The sequence below is a fragment of the Urocitellus parryii genome, chromosome 7 (assembly GCF_045843805.1).
Source record: "Urocitellus parryii isolate mUroPar1 chromosome 7, mUroPar1.hap1, whole genome shotgun sequence".
In the NCBI taxonomy this organism is placed as follows: domain Eukaryota; kingdom Metazoa; phylum Chordata; class Mammalia; order Rodentia; family Sciuridae; genus Urocitellus; species Urocitellus parryii.
Genome location: NC_135537.1, coordinates 51,344,560 through 51,359,690, shown reverse-complemented (window position 1 = coordinate 51,359,690; position 15,131 = coordinate 51,344,560). Strand labels below are relative to the sequence as shown.

Here is a 15,131-nt window from a genome sequence, read left to right as displayed (position 1 = left end):
CCATTTCAAAAGGGAAGAAGGGAACATTAGATATGATTGTCTATTAAAATGGTATTTTGTTGTTCTCCACTGTTGGTGAAATTCCAAGGAGAAGAATTTACCTTGACTAACTTCTGGAAAACTCATCCGTCTGCTAATTTGGTGTGGATGAGGACTCTGTGTGCAGGATACTGTGGTCAGAATGGGTGAAGCGGTACTCATTTCTGCATCATTTACCCAGCAAACATTTACATAGCCTTGTCTATAAATCAAACACTGGACTGAAAATTTTTAAAATTTAAAAAATTAAGGCCTGACATGGTGGCATACACCTGTATGTACTCTCAGCAACTTGGGAGGAGGATTGAAAGTTCAAGGCCAGACTCAGCAAGGCCCTTAATAACTTAGACCTTGTCTTAAAATTAAAAAATAAAACTAAAAAAGAGGATCGGGCATGTAACTCAGAGGTAAAGCACCCCTGGGTTCAATCTCCATTAATGAAATAAAAAAAACAACACATAAATAAAAATTTCAATTGAACTCTTGATCAAGAATTAGAGATTTAAATAAATTGCTACACAGTGATGGTGGCACATTGAAGTTATTAAACACACCTCCTTTGAGGCAAGTCAGATAACTCTGCATTGAATTTTTACCTCTTAAAGGATGGTAGGGGATCTTTTGGTGGGAAACTGGGTTGGGTGTGGATGGGGAAAAAAAAAAAAACATAAAATATATATCGCTCTCCACATGGAACTTCTGGAAGAAAACAGGCAGCTATTAAATAGAAAAGTTCACAAACATATAAGATTATTTCAATATTAAACAGACAATATAACATTTAGAACTAACTAAGGTCTTAGAGACCATCCAGATCAGCCCCTCCTTTTTCTTAAAAATATTTTTATTTTATTTGTTTGTTTATTTATTTTTTTTAATGTGGTGCTGAGGATCAAACCCAGGGCCTCACAAGTGCTAGGCAAGCGCTCTACCACTGAGCCATAACCCCAGCCCCTAGCTTCTCCTTTTAAAAAATGGAGATTGCAGTGAAGAATGAGCTAGCAGGAAATGCAACAAGAGCTAAGGCTGTCACTTCAGAAACTGAGCAATATCCTATTTAACAGCATCTTATTCTTAGTTTTGCTTTACTAGTGGAATGAATCAGAGTGTCTAATATAATTGAATTCATTCAATCTATATTTTTACAACTAATCATTCAGGACCCTGATAAATAAAAACGTCTCTCTATACACTCATTATTTGGAGAGCTCATATACAAAAAAATCCTCCAAAACAAACAAAAATCTCCTGTATCCTGAATACAAGGATCATATTTATAAGTACTAAGAAATATAGACACAGTTATGATATTTTATGTATGAAAAATGCTTTGTACTTCATGAAGTACTTTCATATGTACACATCCACCCCTCCCTACATGCCCTAACTATGTGGAGGTTAACTATAGAGTCCTGTTGGACGAATTAGGAAATTGCAAGCTAAAGTTTATGACTTCATGCCACACAGGTAAAAAGTGGTAAAACAGGTCTGTAATCTACGTTTCTACTACCTGTGTGGTATTCTGGCTAGTTCCATCACCTCTTTAATGCATGGAATGTGTGATAGATGCCCTGATGTCATTCAGATAGTTGATTCCTACTGGCTATGAGAGATTTACACTCTCCTGGAAGCCTTCACGGACACAAAGAAGTTTAGGACACAAAGCAGTTTAGGCATCATGGTCCTACCCTCAACAGTGTGCAATATTGCCAAGGGAGATGGACTTGAAATTAATAAAATGGTACATTCATGAGATAGGTCTTCATAAAAGTCTAATTTAATTTTAATAAAAGTCTAAATTTAATTTAATAAAAATCCAAATTTGGGCAGTAAATAATTTTCAGGTATTAAATTATATTAGGAAATAAAAGTCTACCAATGATTTATTTTGGAAATACTAAAACTAAACTCTATCATTTATTTATAGTGCATTATTCAATTTACTTAACGCAATTTACATGCATTGATCGTGCATTAATAATTTGAAAAAGATTAATTATAGGAGATCAAGAATAATAGTACTATAATGCCAAATGACAGGTTGTAAAAAATTCATGTCTGTTTTAAATTCCAACAATAAAAAATCATATTATTTGATATTCCTTGGTCTTTTTATTGTCTGTGAAACAGCCCTGTTACACATCTAGTTTCCAAAACCCCCCACTGCAAAAGCATCAATTTTTTAAATATATATATTTTAGAGAAAATTTTATTCTAGATACAGACAGAATAAAATTTTATTGAAAGACAAAAAGGTCAGAATTTTGAAAAACTTGATACATCCATTTGTTTTGAAAACAATGTTATCTTTTATAAATGTGATATCACATGTAGAAATGAGGTAAGACGGATAGAAAGTTAAATATCTATTTGCAAAAAAAAAATAATTTAAAATAGATATTTCTAGGAAATCTCAGGATAATTTAGGTCTTTTATATACAGTCCCTCCCTGTGGAGATTTGAAGCACTGTATTAGGGTAGAACAGGGTTGTTGCAAAAAAAAAAAAAAAAAATGAACCTAGAAGTATCAGCAACCTAACAAAACCAGTAAGAACAAGGATAAATTTCTGTTTGATTATACACGTCTAACCCAGTTGGTAAGGAACTTCACTCCACATGTGTTAGGGTTTGTAAACAAGTCAGGATGGCGCCTGGAAAATGTTAGAGTCTGTAAACAAGTCTGGATGGCGCCTGGCAAAATGTCAGAGGGAGTGGTTTGAGAAGTGACGCCAGCGAGCCATTAGGTGTGGAGATTTCTTATTGGTTGACTGCTGTATCTAGTTTATGTTAATTAAGATAAGCTGTGTGTAATGTATAAATATCTCTCCTGTCCTATAATAAACGGCTCCCACGGCTCCCACTCCTGCTGTATCAATCTACACAAGTTCTTCGTCACCCCCCCCACCCCGTTATTTTGCTGCAGCCGGACTGCGGCACACATGGCTGCTAAAATCCATGCTATTGGGTACATTGGACAATGTATAGTTTCATCCTCTGAAAAGGAGCTTCCTTTTCACTCATTGGAACTTATCAATAGCCCCATCTAACTCTGAGAAACTTAGAAATATAAGGGAGGTCTGTGGAATCTTGGTGATTAGCAAATATCTTTGCTCAAATTACCTACTTGGTTTGGTTACATCTAGGCCAACCAATAGCTCAACTATACAGCTATATAGGACTTCAGGTCAAAATCTTCAACTCTCATAGAAAGTTAGAAACGTTGTCCCTATCTTCTTGGATAGCCAGAACATATGGATCTTCTTTCCACTGAAAAACATCGAGTCTTTGATGCAACTGGAATAGTCACTCTGTACCACCAAGCCCATTAAAATGATTGCACAACATTTGGTTAAGGGGAGGATTTTATATTTCAATAGATACTGCCAAAATTCACAGCCAGATAGATAACTGGGACCTGAAAGCTTGGCATTCCATTACTAAATTTTTTTTAATAGCAAAATGTGGAAAATATTTCAAAAATTAGTTCTATACTACATTTTTTTTGAGTAACTTGATCTTTCTAAATTCTACTGAAAAATCATTTATATTTCTCGAAGTTTACTTTATAGCTTTGTTTTCTCCCTGGATCCACGTTTTGCTATTTTTAAACCTTCACTTTTCCACGGGCATTATCATGAGTAATAATAATTGTGTTGCCTCCTGTGGAAATAACAAAGATAAGAGGTAAATAGTTGCTTCCCTAACAAAGGACTTGATTACATCTGAATTGTTTTTAAGATTGTAATTTTATTACCACTGTTACATGATTTCACATTGAGAACTCTTGGTACTCTTGATTTTGATCACCTTTCACTTTATTTCAATTCGTAGCAACATAATAGTAGCCTACCATGTTCTTAATTTTTAAAGTTGGAAGACTGGTACAGTGGATCTCAAACTGGCCACACATTGGAATCACCTGAAGAGTTTTTAAAAAAAAGTGTTGAAAAGTAATTGGTTTTGATTTTCATTTCCCTGATTGCTAAGAACACTGAATTTTTTCCATATAATTGTTGGTACTTTGCATTTTTTATTTTGAGAAATGTCTGTTTAGTTCATTTGCTCGTTTATTTTGATTGGGTTATTGGTTTTTTTTGAATTCTATATATATTCTGGTTATTAATCTTCTGTCAGAAAAGTAGCTGCCTCTTTGCACTCTTGTTTCTTTTGCTATGCAGAAGCTTTTTAATTTGAAGTCACCCAACTAATTAATTCTTGGTTTCATTTCTTGAATTTAGGGAGTCTTATTAAGGTAGTTGGTGCCCGTGCCAATATGTTGGAGTGTTGATCCTATGTTTTCTTCTAGCAATTGCAATGCATCTGGTCTTTGATCCACTTTGAGTTTATTTTTGTGCATGATGAGAAATAGGGACATAGTTTCACTTTTTTTACTTATGTATCCAGTTTTCCCATTTTTGTTAAAAATGTTATCTTTTCTCCAATGTATGTTTTTGGCATCTTTATCAATGATCTGATGATATCTGTATGTATTTGACTCTGGTCTTCTATTCCATTGGTCTTCATGTCTGTTTTTATGCCAATACCATGCTGCTTTTGTTGCTATAGCTCTGTGCTATAGTTTGAGATCAGATATTGTGATGCCTTCAGCATCATTCTTATTGCTCGTGGTTGCTTTGGCTATTCTTGGTCTTTTATCCTTCCTTATGAATTTTATGATTTTTTCTAGTTCCATGAAGGATGTCATTAGTATTTTGGTGAGGATTACATTGAATCTGTATATTGCTTTTTTTGTGGTCATATTGACTATATTAATTCTGCCTATTCAAGAGCATGGTAGATCTTCCATCTTATAAAGGTCTTTTTCAATTTATTTCTTCATTTTTTTTCTATAATTTCACTGTACAGTTCTTTTACCTCCTTGGTTATATTTATTCCTAAGTATTTTATGTATTTATTTTTTGAGGATATTATGAATGGAATTGTTTTCCTAATTTATTTTGCAGGGGGTGGGGGTACTGGGGATTGAATTCAGGGGCACTAGACCACTGAGCCACATCCCCAGCCCTATTTTGTATTTTATTTATAGGCAGGGTATCACTGAGTTGCTTAGCACCTTGCTTTTGCTGAGGCTGGCTTTGGACTTGCAATCTTCCTGCCTCAGCCTCCGAAGCTACTGGTATTACAGGAATGCACACTGTGCCTGGCGTTTTCCTAATGTCTTTCTCAGAAAATTCATTATTAACATTCAGGGAAATGAAAATTGAAGCTATGTTGAAATTTCATATTACTCTAATTAGGATGGTAATAATCAAAATTAAAAGTAATAAAAAAATTCTGGTGAGCTGTGGTGAAAAAGGTACACTCACACATTATTTTGGGGTTGGAAAATTAATACAACCACTATGGAAAGCAGTATGGAGATTTCTCAAAAGACTAGGAATGGAACTACCATATTATCTAGCTCTCCCACTCCTGGGTATTTATCCAAAAGAATTAAAATCAGCATACTAGAGTGATGCATGTCTACCAATGTTTGTAGCAGCACAATTTACAATAATCAAATTATGGAATCTCTCAATAGACAACTGGATGAAGGAAAAGCTGTATATATACACAATGAAGTTTTACTCAGCCATAGACAAGACTGAAATTAGGTCATTTGCTAGTAAATGGATGAAACTGGAGAACATCATGCTGAGTGAAATAACTCAGATGCAGAAAGTCAAGGATCAAATATTATCTCTTATATATAGAAGCTAGAGAGAAATAAGAAATCAAAAGGAGAAATTTCATAAAAATAGAATGAAGAACAGTGAAGTAAAGGAAAGATAATGAGGGGGAGGAGAAGGAATGGGAAAGAGGAGGAACAGAAGAATGAAATTATCCAAACTATGTCATGTTCATGTATGAATATCTCAGTGAATTTCACTCTTATGTATAACTATAATGCACCTGTTTTAAATATCACTTAAAATGTAATTGTAATTAGGCTGAGATGGCTCCAGAGTTCTGGATTCCTACCTAAATAAAGTAAAACACAACTCAGTGGAAAATAAAATAAAACCTAAATGTAACCAGTCAGAAAACATCAACTAACCTCCACTTAGGGACTTCCCACTTCAACCAATCAAGTAGTTTCCTCCTTTAGCTCTTCTAAATATCCTCATAAGCATTTCCCCCAGCTGGGTGTGAGGGCATATGCTTGGAATGTCAGTGACTCAGCTGAGGTAGGGGATCACAAGTTCAAGGCCAGCCTCAGCAACTTAGCAAGACCCTAAACATTGTAGTATTTTGAGACAGAAGACATCATCTACGAATGAGGAAGACACTTATCAGACAGCAAATCTGCCAGTTTCTTGATCTTGGACTTCCCAGTTGCCAGAACTGTGAAAAATAAATTTCTGTTGTGCATAAGTCATCCAGGTTATAGTGTTTTGTTATAGCAGCAGAAATGGACTAAGACCTAAGGTTCCCCCAGTTTCTTTTCTGGTTGTTTAAAAATCCTTTTCAAATCTAGCAATTTGGACTACCTGCTTAAATGATTATTTTATTTTCCTCATTATCAGTGCTTCACTTTTCCTATTATGAAAGTAAAAAAGTACTCGTGATTTTTGTAAAACAAATCAGAAATCAAAAAATAACATCCAGACACTAGTCAACAGAAAAATGAGAGGCAGGGAAATGCTTGCCAAATGCCATGCTGCGGGATCAAACCCAGGGCATCACACACGCTATGCAAGGATGAACTACATCCCCAACTTTTAGGAACCTTAAAGGGAACTACTTTCAAATATACAGAAAAGTGGCAAGAATCATATTAATTCAAAGAAAATTCTTCAGCTCTTCAATTTTACCCGTTTGCTTTATCAATTTTTTTCTATGTATATGTATATGTACATGTACACACACACAAACATACACACATAGATTTTTTTTTTTGAAGTTTTTGAGAGTAAACTGCATGCACATGGCCCATGACCCCAAACTATATCAGTATGTGTTTCCCAAGAAGGTACCCTTTTACATGCCAATGTACTTTTATTCCAATCTCCCATCTACGGTCTAATAGATCTGATATTATCCTTTGGAGCATTCATTTTACCTTTAGCACAAGAAACATTTTAAGATTTTTTTTTTTTTTGGTTATAGTTGTCACATGTTTTTAGTGTAATTTAATCTGGAATATTTCCACATCCTTTCTTTGTCCAAGCATTTTTTTAAAAGAATTCCGTCAACTCCCTCCTGCATGCACCCCTCCCCCTTTTTTTGATAGAACATTCCTCTTTTGGAATTTGTCTGATATTTCATCATATTCAGATTCAGGTATGGATTCCAGGCCAAAGCACTACAAAAATGACCTTATCTCCTTCTCCACACATCATATTTGAAGGCACACCTTGTTCATCTGCCCTTTATTGTTGAAGTTAGCTTTGGTAACCCAGTCAAGGGGTTCCATGTTTTCACTGCTTAGAACTATTATTTTTTCCCCCTTGAAAGAAGGAAATTCACAGTTTGCAAGGAGATGTTGTAAGGCCAAGCTAATACTCTGCTCCTCACCAGAATTTCACCCTAGCTTTAGCATCCATGATAATTTTTGCCTGAGTCAATATTTTTTGTGATGCTTGGAAAATGATGGTTCTCTGGTTCCAGAACTTCTTCCACATTTACCAGGAAGCACATGCCATTTTGCTGTAAAGAAAATACCTCCTTTTCATTTCTCTCTCTCTCTCTCTCTCTCTCTCTCTCATTATCATTATGGATGTATGAGTTCTATCTTTTCATTTCTCCCTCTCTCTTTTATTATCATTATGGATGTACGAGTTCTACTTTTTTCTTAATAGTTTATAATTTATGATTTCTTATATTTTTGCATTCAAATTGTCCTAAATTTGGCCAACTAGAGTTCCTTCATATTTGAGTATAATACCTCTATTATTTATCTGAGCATTTAAAAAATTTTCTAGTGCAAAAAGACATTTTAGGCTCATCTTGTACCTACCCTGCCTTTGCTTTGGAATCAACCATTTCTCCAAGGAACATTGATTCCTTTAGTTGTGAATGATATCAGACATCAAAATCTGAGTCCTAAGCATGCTCATTCCTACTGACGTTTTACTAACTTCTTTTGGCAGATAAAACTGCATGTGTATATGTATGTGTATACACATAAATAGATATGTACATTGCACACACATATGCATGCAGATATGTATATGGAATTATTTCTATTTATACCCACTGTTATAGTTTGGATCTGGAATATCCCTCAAAGGCTCATATGTTGAAGACTTTGTCTCCAATGCAGCAATGTTTAGAGGTGGGCCTTTTGAAAGTGATTGGATCATGGACTCAGCTCTCATGAGTGGATTAATCCATTGATGGATTCATAATTTGATGGCATTATTGATAGATGGTAGAAACCTTAGGAATGTGGGGGCTAGTTGGAGGAAATGGATCACTGGGAGTATGCCCTGGAACAGTATATCTTGTCCCTGGTCCCTTTCTTGCTTTCTTTCTACTTCCTACCTGCCATGAGGTGAGAAATTTTCTCTGCCATCCCCTTTCACTATGATTTTCTGCCTCACCACAGATCCAGAAACAATAGTCAGACTTGAACTGAAACTTCTGAAACTGTGAGTTAAAATAAATATTTCCTTCTTTAATTTGTTTTTCTCAGGTATTTTATCATAGCAATGAAAAGCTAACTAACACCATATAACATATTCATGGTTTAGAAACCATGAGTTTACATAGATCCATTATATTCCTACATGGTTCCTTCTTTTCTTCCCTCATTACATACTTATATGTGCCTTCTTCCTCAATGAACATCCTGTTTCTTACCAACATCAATGCATTTTCTCATTTACTCAGTCATATAATACAGTTTCATTCATACTTGGGCACAGTGGTCCCCATTCTTGCCTGTCAAAAATTACCAGACTCAATAACTCTATGAATATTTATTTATCCAAAGGACAGAACATATATGTCCACAAAAAGTCTTGTACAAGAATGTAGCAGCTTTACTCACAGTAGCCAAAAATTGGTAACAGCCCAATTGTATTAACTGAAGGATAAACAGATAAAACGACATAATCATACAATGGAATAGTATTTGGAACAAAAGGATCAAACCACTATTACATGCAACGATAGGGATGAATTTTAAAGAATACTAAGTTTAAATGGGCAAACAGAAAACACTATGGTTCCATATATAGGAACACACAAAACTAACTTATGGTGATAGAACCAAATCACTACTGTACTTGCTTTCGGTAGGGATGGGACAGGGCAGGGCATTGCCTGGGAAGGGGATTGAGAAAACTTTCTGGGATTAAGGAAATGTTTTGTATCTTGGTTTAGATGAGAGTTATATGAGTGCTTGCATCTGTCACAATGCATTCAACTCTGTCCTCAGTATCTGTGCCTTTCACTGCCTATAAACTAGCCCTTAATTTTTAAAAAAAAAACTGGTTGAAGTTAAGGTTGCTCCTTTTAGTTGAAACTAGGACTCCTTCATTTAAAACTGCTCTTTCTGAATTGCTTCTTTGTGGCTTCCTTATGGGCTTATAACTCTCTGGTCCCAGAAGGCGTTTGAGTTTGCTACCCCTATCAGTACTTTTACATCCTTTTACTATCCCATTACTTCTTTTTAATCATTATTTTAAATAATCAGAACACCATAGATTATAATTTCTTAGAAATTAATGACATTAGCAATTATTTAAGTCTGGCCAAACATAGATGAGTTAATATGATAAGGACATGTACACAAATTGAAAATATTTAAATAGCAGTGGTTTTTAGATTAAGACTCAGTTAAGGGCTTTGTCAATCTGGCATGTGAAGACAAAAACCCAAACAAAACAAAAACGAAAACAAAAACAAAAAAATTCAAACCCAAAAGCAAACTGGAGAGTAGTTGGGTCTTGCCAATGGAAGCAATTTATTTCCAATATTAAGTGACTAAATACCACTTAGTGGGTCAATGTTTTTCTCAGACCTTCTCGTAAATTCTGGTGCACACCACGCCCTTCATCATACATTCCTTAAGAAAAGAAAAAAAAGATTAATTATCTAAAACTCAAGACAGAGAACAACAAATTTATGATAAGAGTAGAAATTAAAAATAAACATATAAGATGAAATATAGAAAGAAATAAAATCTCCCAGTATGCCAATATCCAGTAATTTAGGATGATGACCACTGAAACTAGAGAAATCGTTTTAAAATTGATCTTTTATTGTAAAGGAATTTTTTAAAGTGGCAAGGTTTTTGCATTATTTGTATGCACTTAAATATTCTAAAAGAGTGGTTTTCAAAATGATTTACACTATCTGGAGAATATTTAAACATACTGATCCCACCCTAGGAGATCTGCATTCAATTGATCCATCTTGGGCCCCCATTTTGGAATATACCCCTATGTTAATCTATTGTGCAGCAAGGGCTAAGCACCTCTTAAAAGTAACATTCCTAACAGTTTACATTTGATCTATTTGTTAATTATTAAGCATGGAGCCTTAACCTTAAAAAAATTATCAGAGGTAAATATCTCAGGTAACCTTTGTCATCAATCTCATCTACTAAGAAGAGGTCTCCCTGGAACTCAGCTTGCCTGATAACATGGTTCGGTGTATGTTACTATAGATTCATGGAAGCAGAATGCTTAGGTGTCTACAAATATTCTACAATTGAGCCTTTCAGGATGCATTTTGCTATTAAAGTTTAGACATGTATTTTAGAGTTCAAACCAGTAAGAGATTTATTCATACTTTCTTGAATTTTACTCTCACTTTGTAGATATTATTATTTCTAAAAATAACAAATCAACTTTGTTATTTCTAAAATCTGGATCCAGTTTTTGCAGATGAGTCTTTTATGATTTAAATATCAGTCAAGCATTAATCTTGACTTTATTCTTTGCCATTTTGTCCTTTGTATTCCAAAAGAACAAAGAACATTTTGAAAATAGTACAACCCTCTTATTTATATAGCATTACTTTGGGATTTAGAATTAGAAATACTCTTACCATTACCAGTTTTCCGTCTACCACCTTTCTCTTTATGGTGGTCTCTTTGCCGTCCCATTTCTGTACTTGATTCAGTGAGCCTCTCTCCAGGGTTACAATGCTCTGCAAACACAACTGCATGTCACTGACTTGATGGACTTAAGCTGATCCAAGAAGCCATTCATTCAGTCCTGAACCATTTCATAGCAGATGTCTCGAGAAGCATGATCATTTCAACTCTGTTAAATACTAGCAGCATAACCTTCTCTCTCTCAAGCAGTTGCTTGAACCAACAGTAAAGAAAAATGTTAAAGATTACCTTGGTTTTCCTATTGTCAGCTGTGGTTTCTTCAAATTCCTGGCCCAGCTTGAAGGTGATCTCTGTGTTTTTAAAAGCACTTTCAGTTCGTATAGTAATATAGTCCCCTTTCTTGCTGATGATCACACTGGGTTTGGCCAGATTTCCCAGTTTCCTGGTGGCTAGCCCCACACCTGAAAACCAAGGTAGTGTTATAACATTGTGTTGACAAAGAGCGCACCCGGGGAGGCTAGGGTGACCTGTCCAGTGCTCATTGTCTGTTATATGTATAGGTAGGCAGGTAGGCCCACTTACTACTAAGGGCCTCCTCCCATGTTTCCCCACCCAGTAAAAATAAGAGTCTGCTACACATATATTTTAGGGTTTATTATTACAAATAAATATTTAAAAAGTAAGTTTAATTGATGCCTATAGATTTAAAAAAGTAAACATGTCCAGGGGAAAGAGTGCACATTGTCTACTTTTGCCCTAATCCTACTCTCCACTGTAAGTCAGTAATTAGGGATTTGTGTGAAACACTGAAGATGTTTAGTAGCTCCAAAAAAAATAGTATATGTACAATTTTAATGAGATTGTGCTATACACAGCAGTTCTGTGATATTTTCCCCATTAATAATATACTATGGCTATAGAGAAGAATTACCATCATATCCTTGATATCCTCATTTCTGAAATTTTGTGGCTCCTAAGTCTAGCTGGTCAGAAAAAATAGCCACCTACCTTCAAAATCTGTATGGTTACAAATAGCCAGAGATGAATGAAAAGATTTTTTCAAAACTTTTCTACATTTGAAAAACTAAACAAAATTGGGCTCAAGCCTTATTGCCGTCGCTATCAAATACATGGAAAAGAAGAAATGTCATACAAGAAATAAATGAAAAGAAATATAGTTTTCTAAGACTCCAGTTGGAAGCCAAAATTCTTTATTTTTCCACACTGAAAACAACTTGTTTATCTCTATCTATACTAAATAAGAAGTGAAAAGTTGTAGCTAATAAATATGGACGGTATTCTTTCTTCTAATTCTGATTAAACTTTCATTATTTTGTGTGATTGAAAACCATGTTTTTCAAACTATAATCTTCAGAGCCTGTGAGTCTACATTTACCAAGCCCCCTCAAGGGATCTTGTGCATTCTGTAATTTGAAAACAATGAAATTAGAAAGTTCCTTGTTGAGACCTTCTTGAATTTTCCTTTTCCTTCAGCTATGAAGTTAAGTCCATAAATCTAACCAGTCTCACAATATGGACCCATACCCGTAAGTTCTCAAAGTTTACTAGGCTTTTGTTCATTTATCTAAAATTAGAAGTGTATACATGAACTTCCAAAAGGTAAACAAAGCTACAGGCACTTTGACAAACATGGCAACCTGATGTTATCACCGTCATTCTTTACTATATTTACACAATTCTGGAAATTCCCAAAGATTCTTCTTATCTATTGTGTTTCTGGAACATTCTCTAGAAATGGTATGAAGTACAGTTGTAACCAAGGCTGATTTTTTTATTTCCATCTTCTGCTCCAACATCAGGAAAGTCTGATGTTTGGGTAACAGAGTTTGAATTCACTACCACAAACCTGGTTTCTTTTTCCTCTCAGCACCTGAACTAGGCCATGAACATCCTACATGATTCTGTAATAATGGACAGAAATAGAAAAAATTTTTAGTTTGCCTCAATACTGAAATTTTAAACTGAGATTTTTTTCTGTTTTGTTTTTAATGCTGGGGATTGAACCCAGAGCCTTGTGCACAGTAGACAATTGTTCTACCACTATATACCCAGGCCTTTACAAATTTTTTTAAGATTGAGTCTCTCTGAGTTGACCAGGCTAGCCTCAAATTTGTGATCCTCCTGCCTCAGCCTCCCAAGTAGCTGGGATTATAGCCATGCACCCAGCTTGAATGGAGGTTTTCTATCATTCAACTCCTTATTTTACATGTACCTTAGTTGCTATTTTAAAAAAAGTTATCATAAAAGTCAGTGAATAGGTTGACTAAGCTTCTAAAATGTCTTTCTTCCAGGTTTCCAATGAAAACCTTATTGGTATGAAACTGCCTTTGGATCAGTGTGAGTTCCATGCATTTCAGTAGTTTAAATTCAGTTCTAGTACAACTGGCACTGATAAAACACAAGTACATTATCTGAATGACATAAGATTAATCCCAGGACTGTACTTCAGCCTGTGTAAACGTCCCCAGACTCCTAGAAACAAAGTCAGAAGGAAATACTAGGCAGTTTTCCTAAAAAGGATCTCTGCAGCCAGAACAAGGAGCATTTCTTACCTAGAGCCTTCATGTAGTCATCAAAGTGCTCACTGGAGACAAGTTTCCAGGTGCCCAAGAATTTGTTGCTCATGGTGACGACTGAGAGTTGAACACAGTTCTTGGTAGGATTCAGGAGACTGAGATGAGACGCGGAGGCCTCAGAAGATTCTTTTCAAAGATATCCAGAGCATGTGACTCTCACAGAGACCCAATGGGGAGAGGCAGTGTCAGGACTGTCGATGAATGGCTCTTCAATCACCAGCTGCCCATCCATCCTAGGAAGACCAAACCTACATAATGTTTCCTATTGTTTCCAAGAAAAAAAAAATGTCTAAAAATGAATGAGAGTTCTATTTGAGCCTTCAAGAAATTTTTGGCTGGTCTCACATTGATAAATCATCTTACATTTTTACAGTCTTTTAATGCTTCAGAAAGGACTCCGCAGAGGCTACGACTGCAAATGAATGTGTGTGTGTGTGTGTGTGTGTGTGTGTGTGTGTGTGTGCATGCGCATGCGTGCGTGCATGCTGTTTAGGCATCTTAGTCACTCTTGATGCTGAGTTTGCACAATTAAGAATTCTTATTGAAAGGGAAGAAAGAGAAGAAAATGTTCATGAGTACTGTGATAAGAGTCTCAAATATGTTGTGGGAGAGAAACGCAGGGGAGCAGTGTGAGGAAGCATTCAGAGGTGAGGGAGGCTTGGCATAGTTCACATAGACATCCCAGGCAGGCAGAGTGGGCAGACAATGAGGGCCGTGCAGCACAGTGGAGTACAGAAATTGTATTCATGTAATAGGACAAGAAGTTGCACTGTGACATGCTCTTTGACCGCAGCTAAGATTTTCATCTAAAAAAGCTTAAGTGCCAATTAAGCAGGTTCCTAATTGCCATGACAACTTTGAGTCATTGAAAATAAATCTGCAGTTTTATAAAGTGGATTTTTCTATAATAATAATAGTAATGGATATTGAGAGTACACTGTGGGCCAGTCACCGAGCCAAGCACTTAATACAGATTGTCTCATTTAATCCTGTCAGCACCGTAAGAGTTAGGTATTGTTGATGCATCCATTTTCCCAGTGAGGAAGACTGGAGCTCAGAGAAGTTAAAAATTGCGTCCAAAACTCATATAAGAAGAGGCAGGATTTGGACAGAGCATCATTCCCCACTACCTCCACTCTGGTTGATTCTCTTACCCCATCCCTGCATACAGGGTCTGACCAAAGATCCAGTAATACAGACATTGCCACAATTGCCTAAAGGCCCTCATTCTCTTTTCAAAAATCAGAAGTGGTGCCAACCAAGAGAATCAGATGATTATGATACTGCAGAGCCCCATCTTTGACCAGGGGGAACAAATGAAAATCCACGTGGAACTACTGGTACTCGTGGGAAGGCCTACTTGCTGTTGTGTCTTTCCTAACAGCTTTTCCATGTTAGCACCAATTTTGACTATGAAAAAACTGTCAATACCAGGTCTTATACAATTAGTTCATAAGTTGGCACCCTTCACAACAATGAAAATA

The 15,131-nt window shown here is 35.7% G+C and overlaps 1 protein-coding gene and 1 long non-coding RNA gene across 2 annotated transcripts in view; one reads left to right on the top strand and one right to left on the bottom strand.

The window, feature by feature from the left end:
- Positions 1-15,131, top strand: part of LOC113179157 (uncharacterized) — a 29,330-nt gene that overhangs the window by 1,439 nt on the left and 12,760 nt on the right. The window lies entirely within an intron of this gene.
- LOC113179139 (myelin P2 protein) lies at positions 9,004-13,732 on the bottom strand. Its single transcript, XM_026383560.2, has 4 exons — positions 13,624-13,732; positions 11,339-11,511; positions 11,041-11,142; positions 9,004-10,054 (listed from the first exon to the last, which is right to left on the bottom strand). The coding sequence occupies exons 1-4, from the start codon at positions 13,694-13,696 to the stop codon at positions 10,004-10,006; spliced, it is 399 nt and encodes a 132-aa protein (XP_026239345.1). The 5' UTR covers positions 13,697-13,732; the 3' UTR covers positions 9,004-10,003.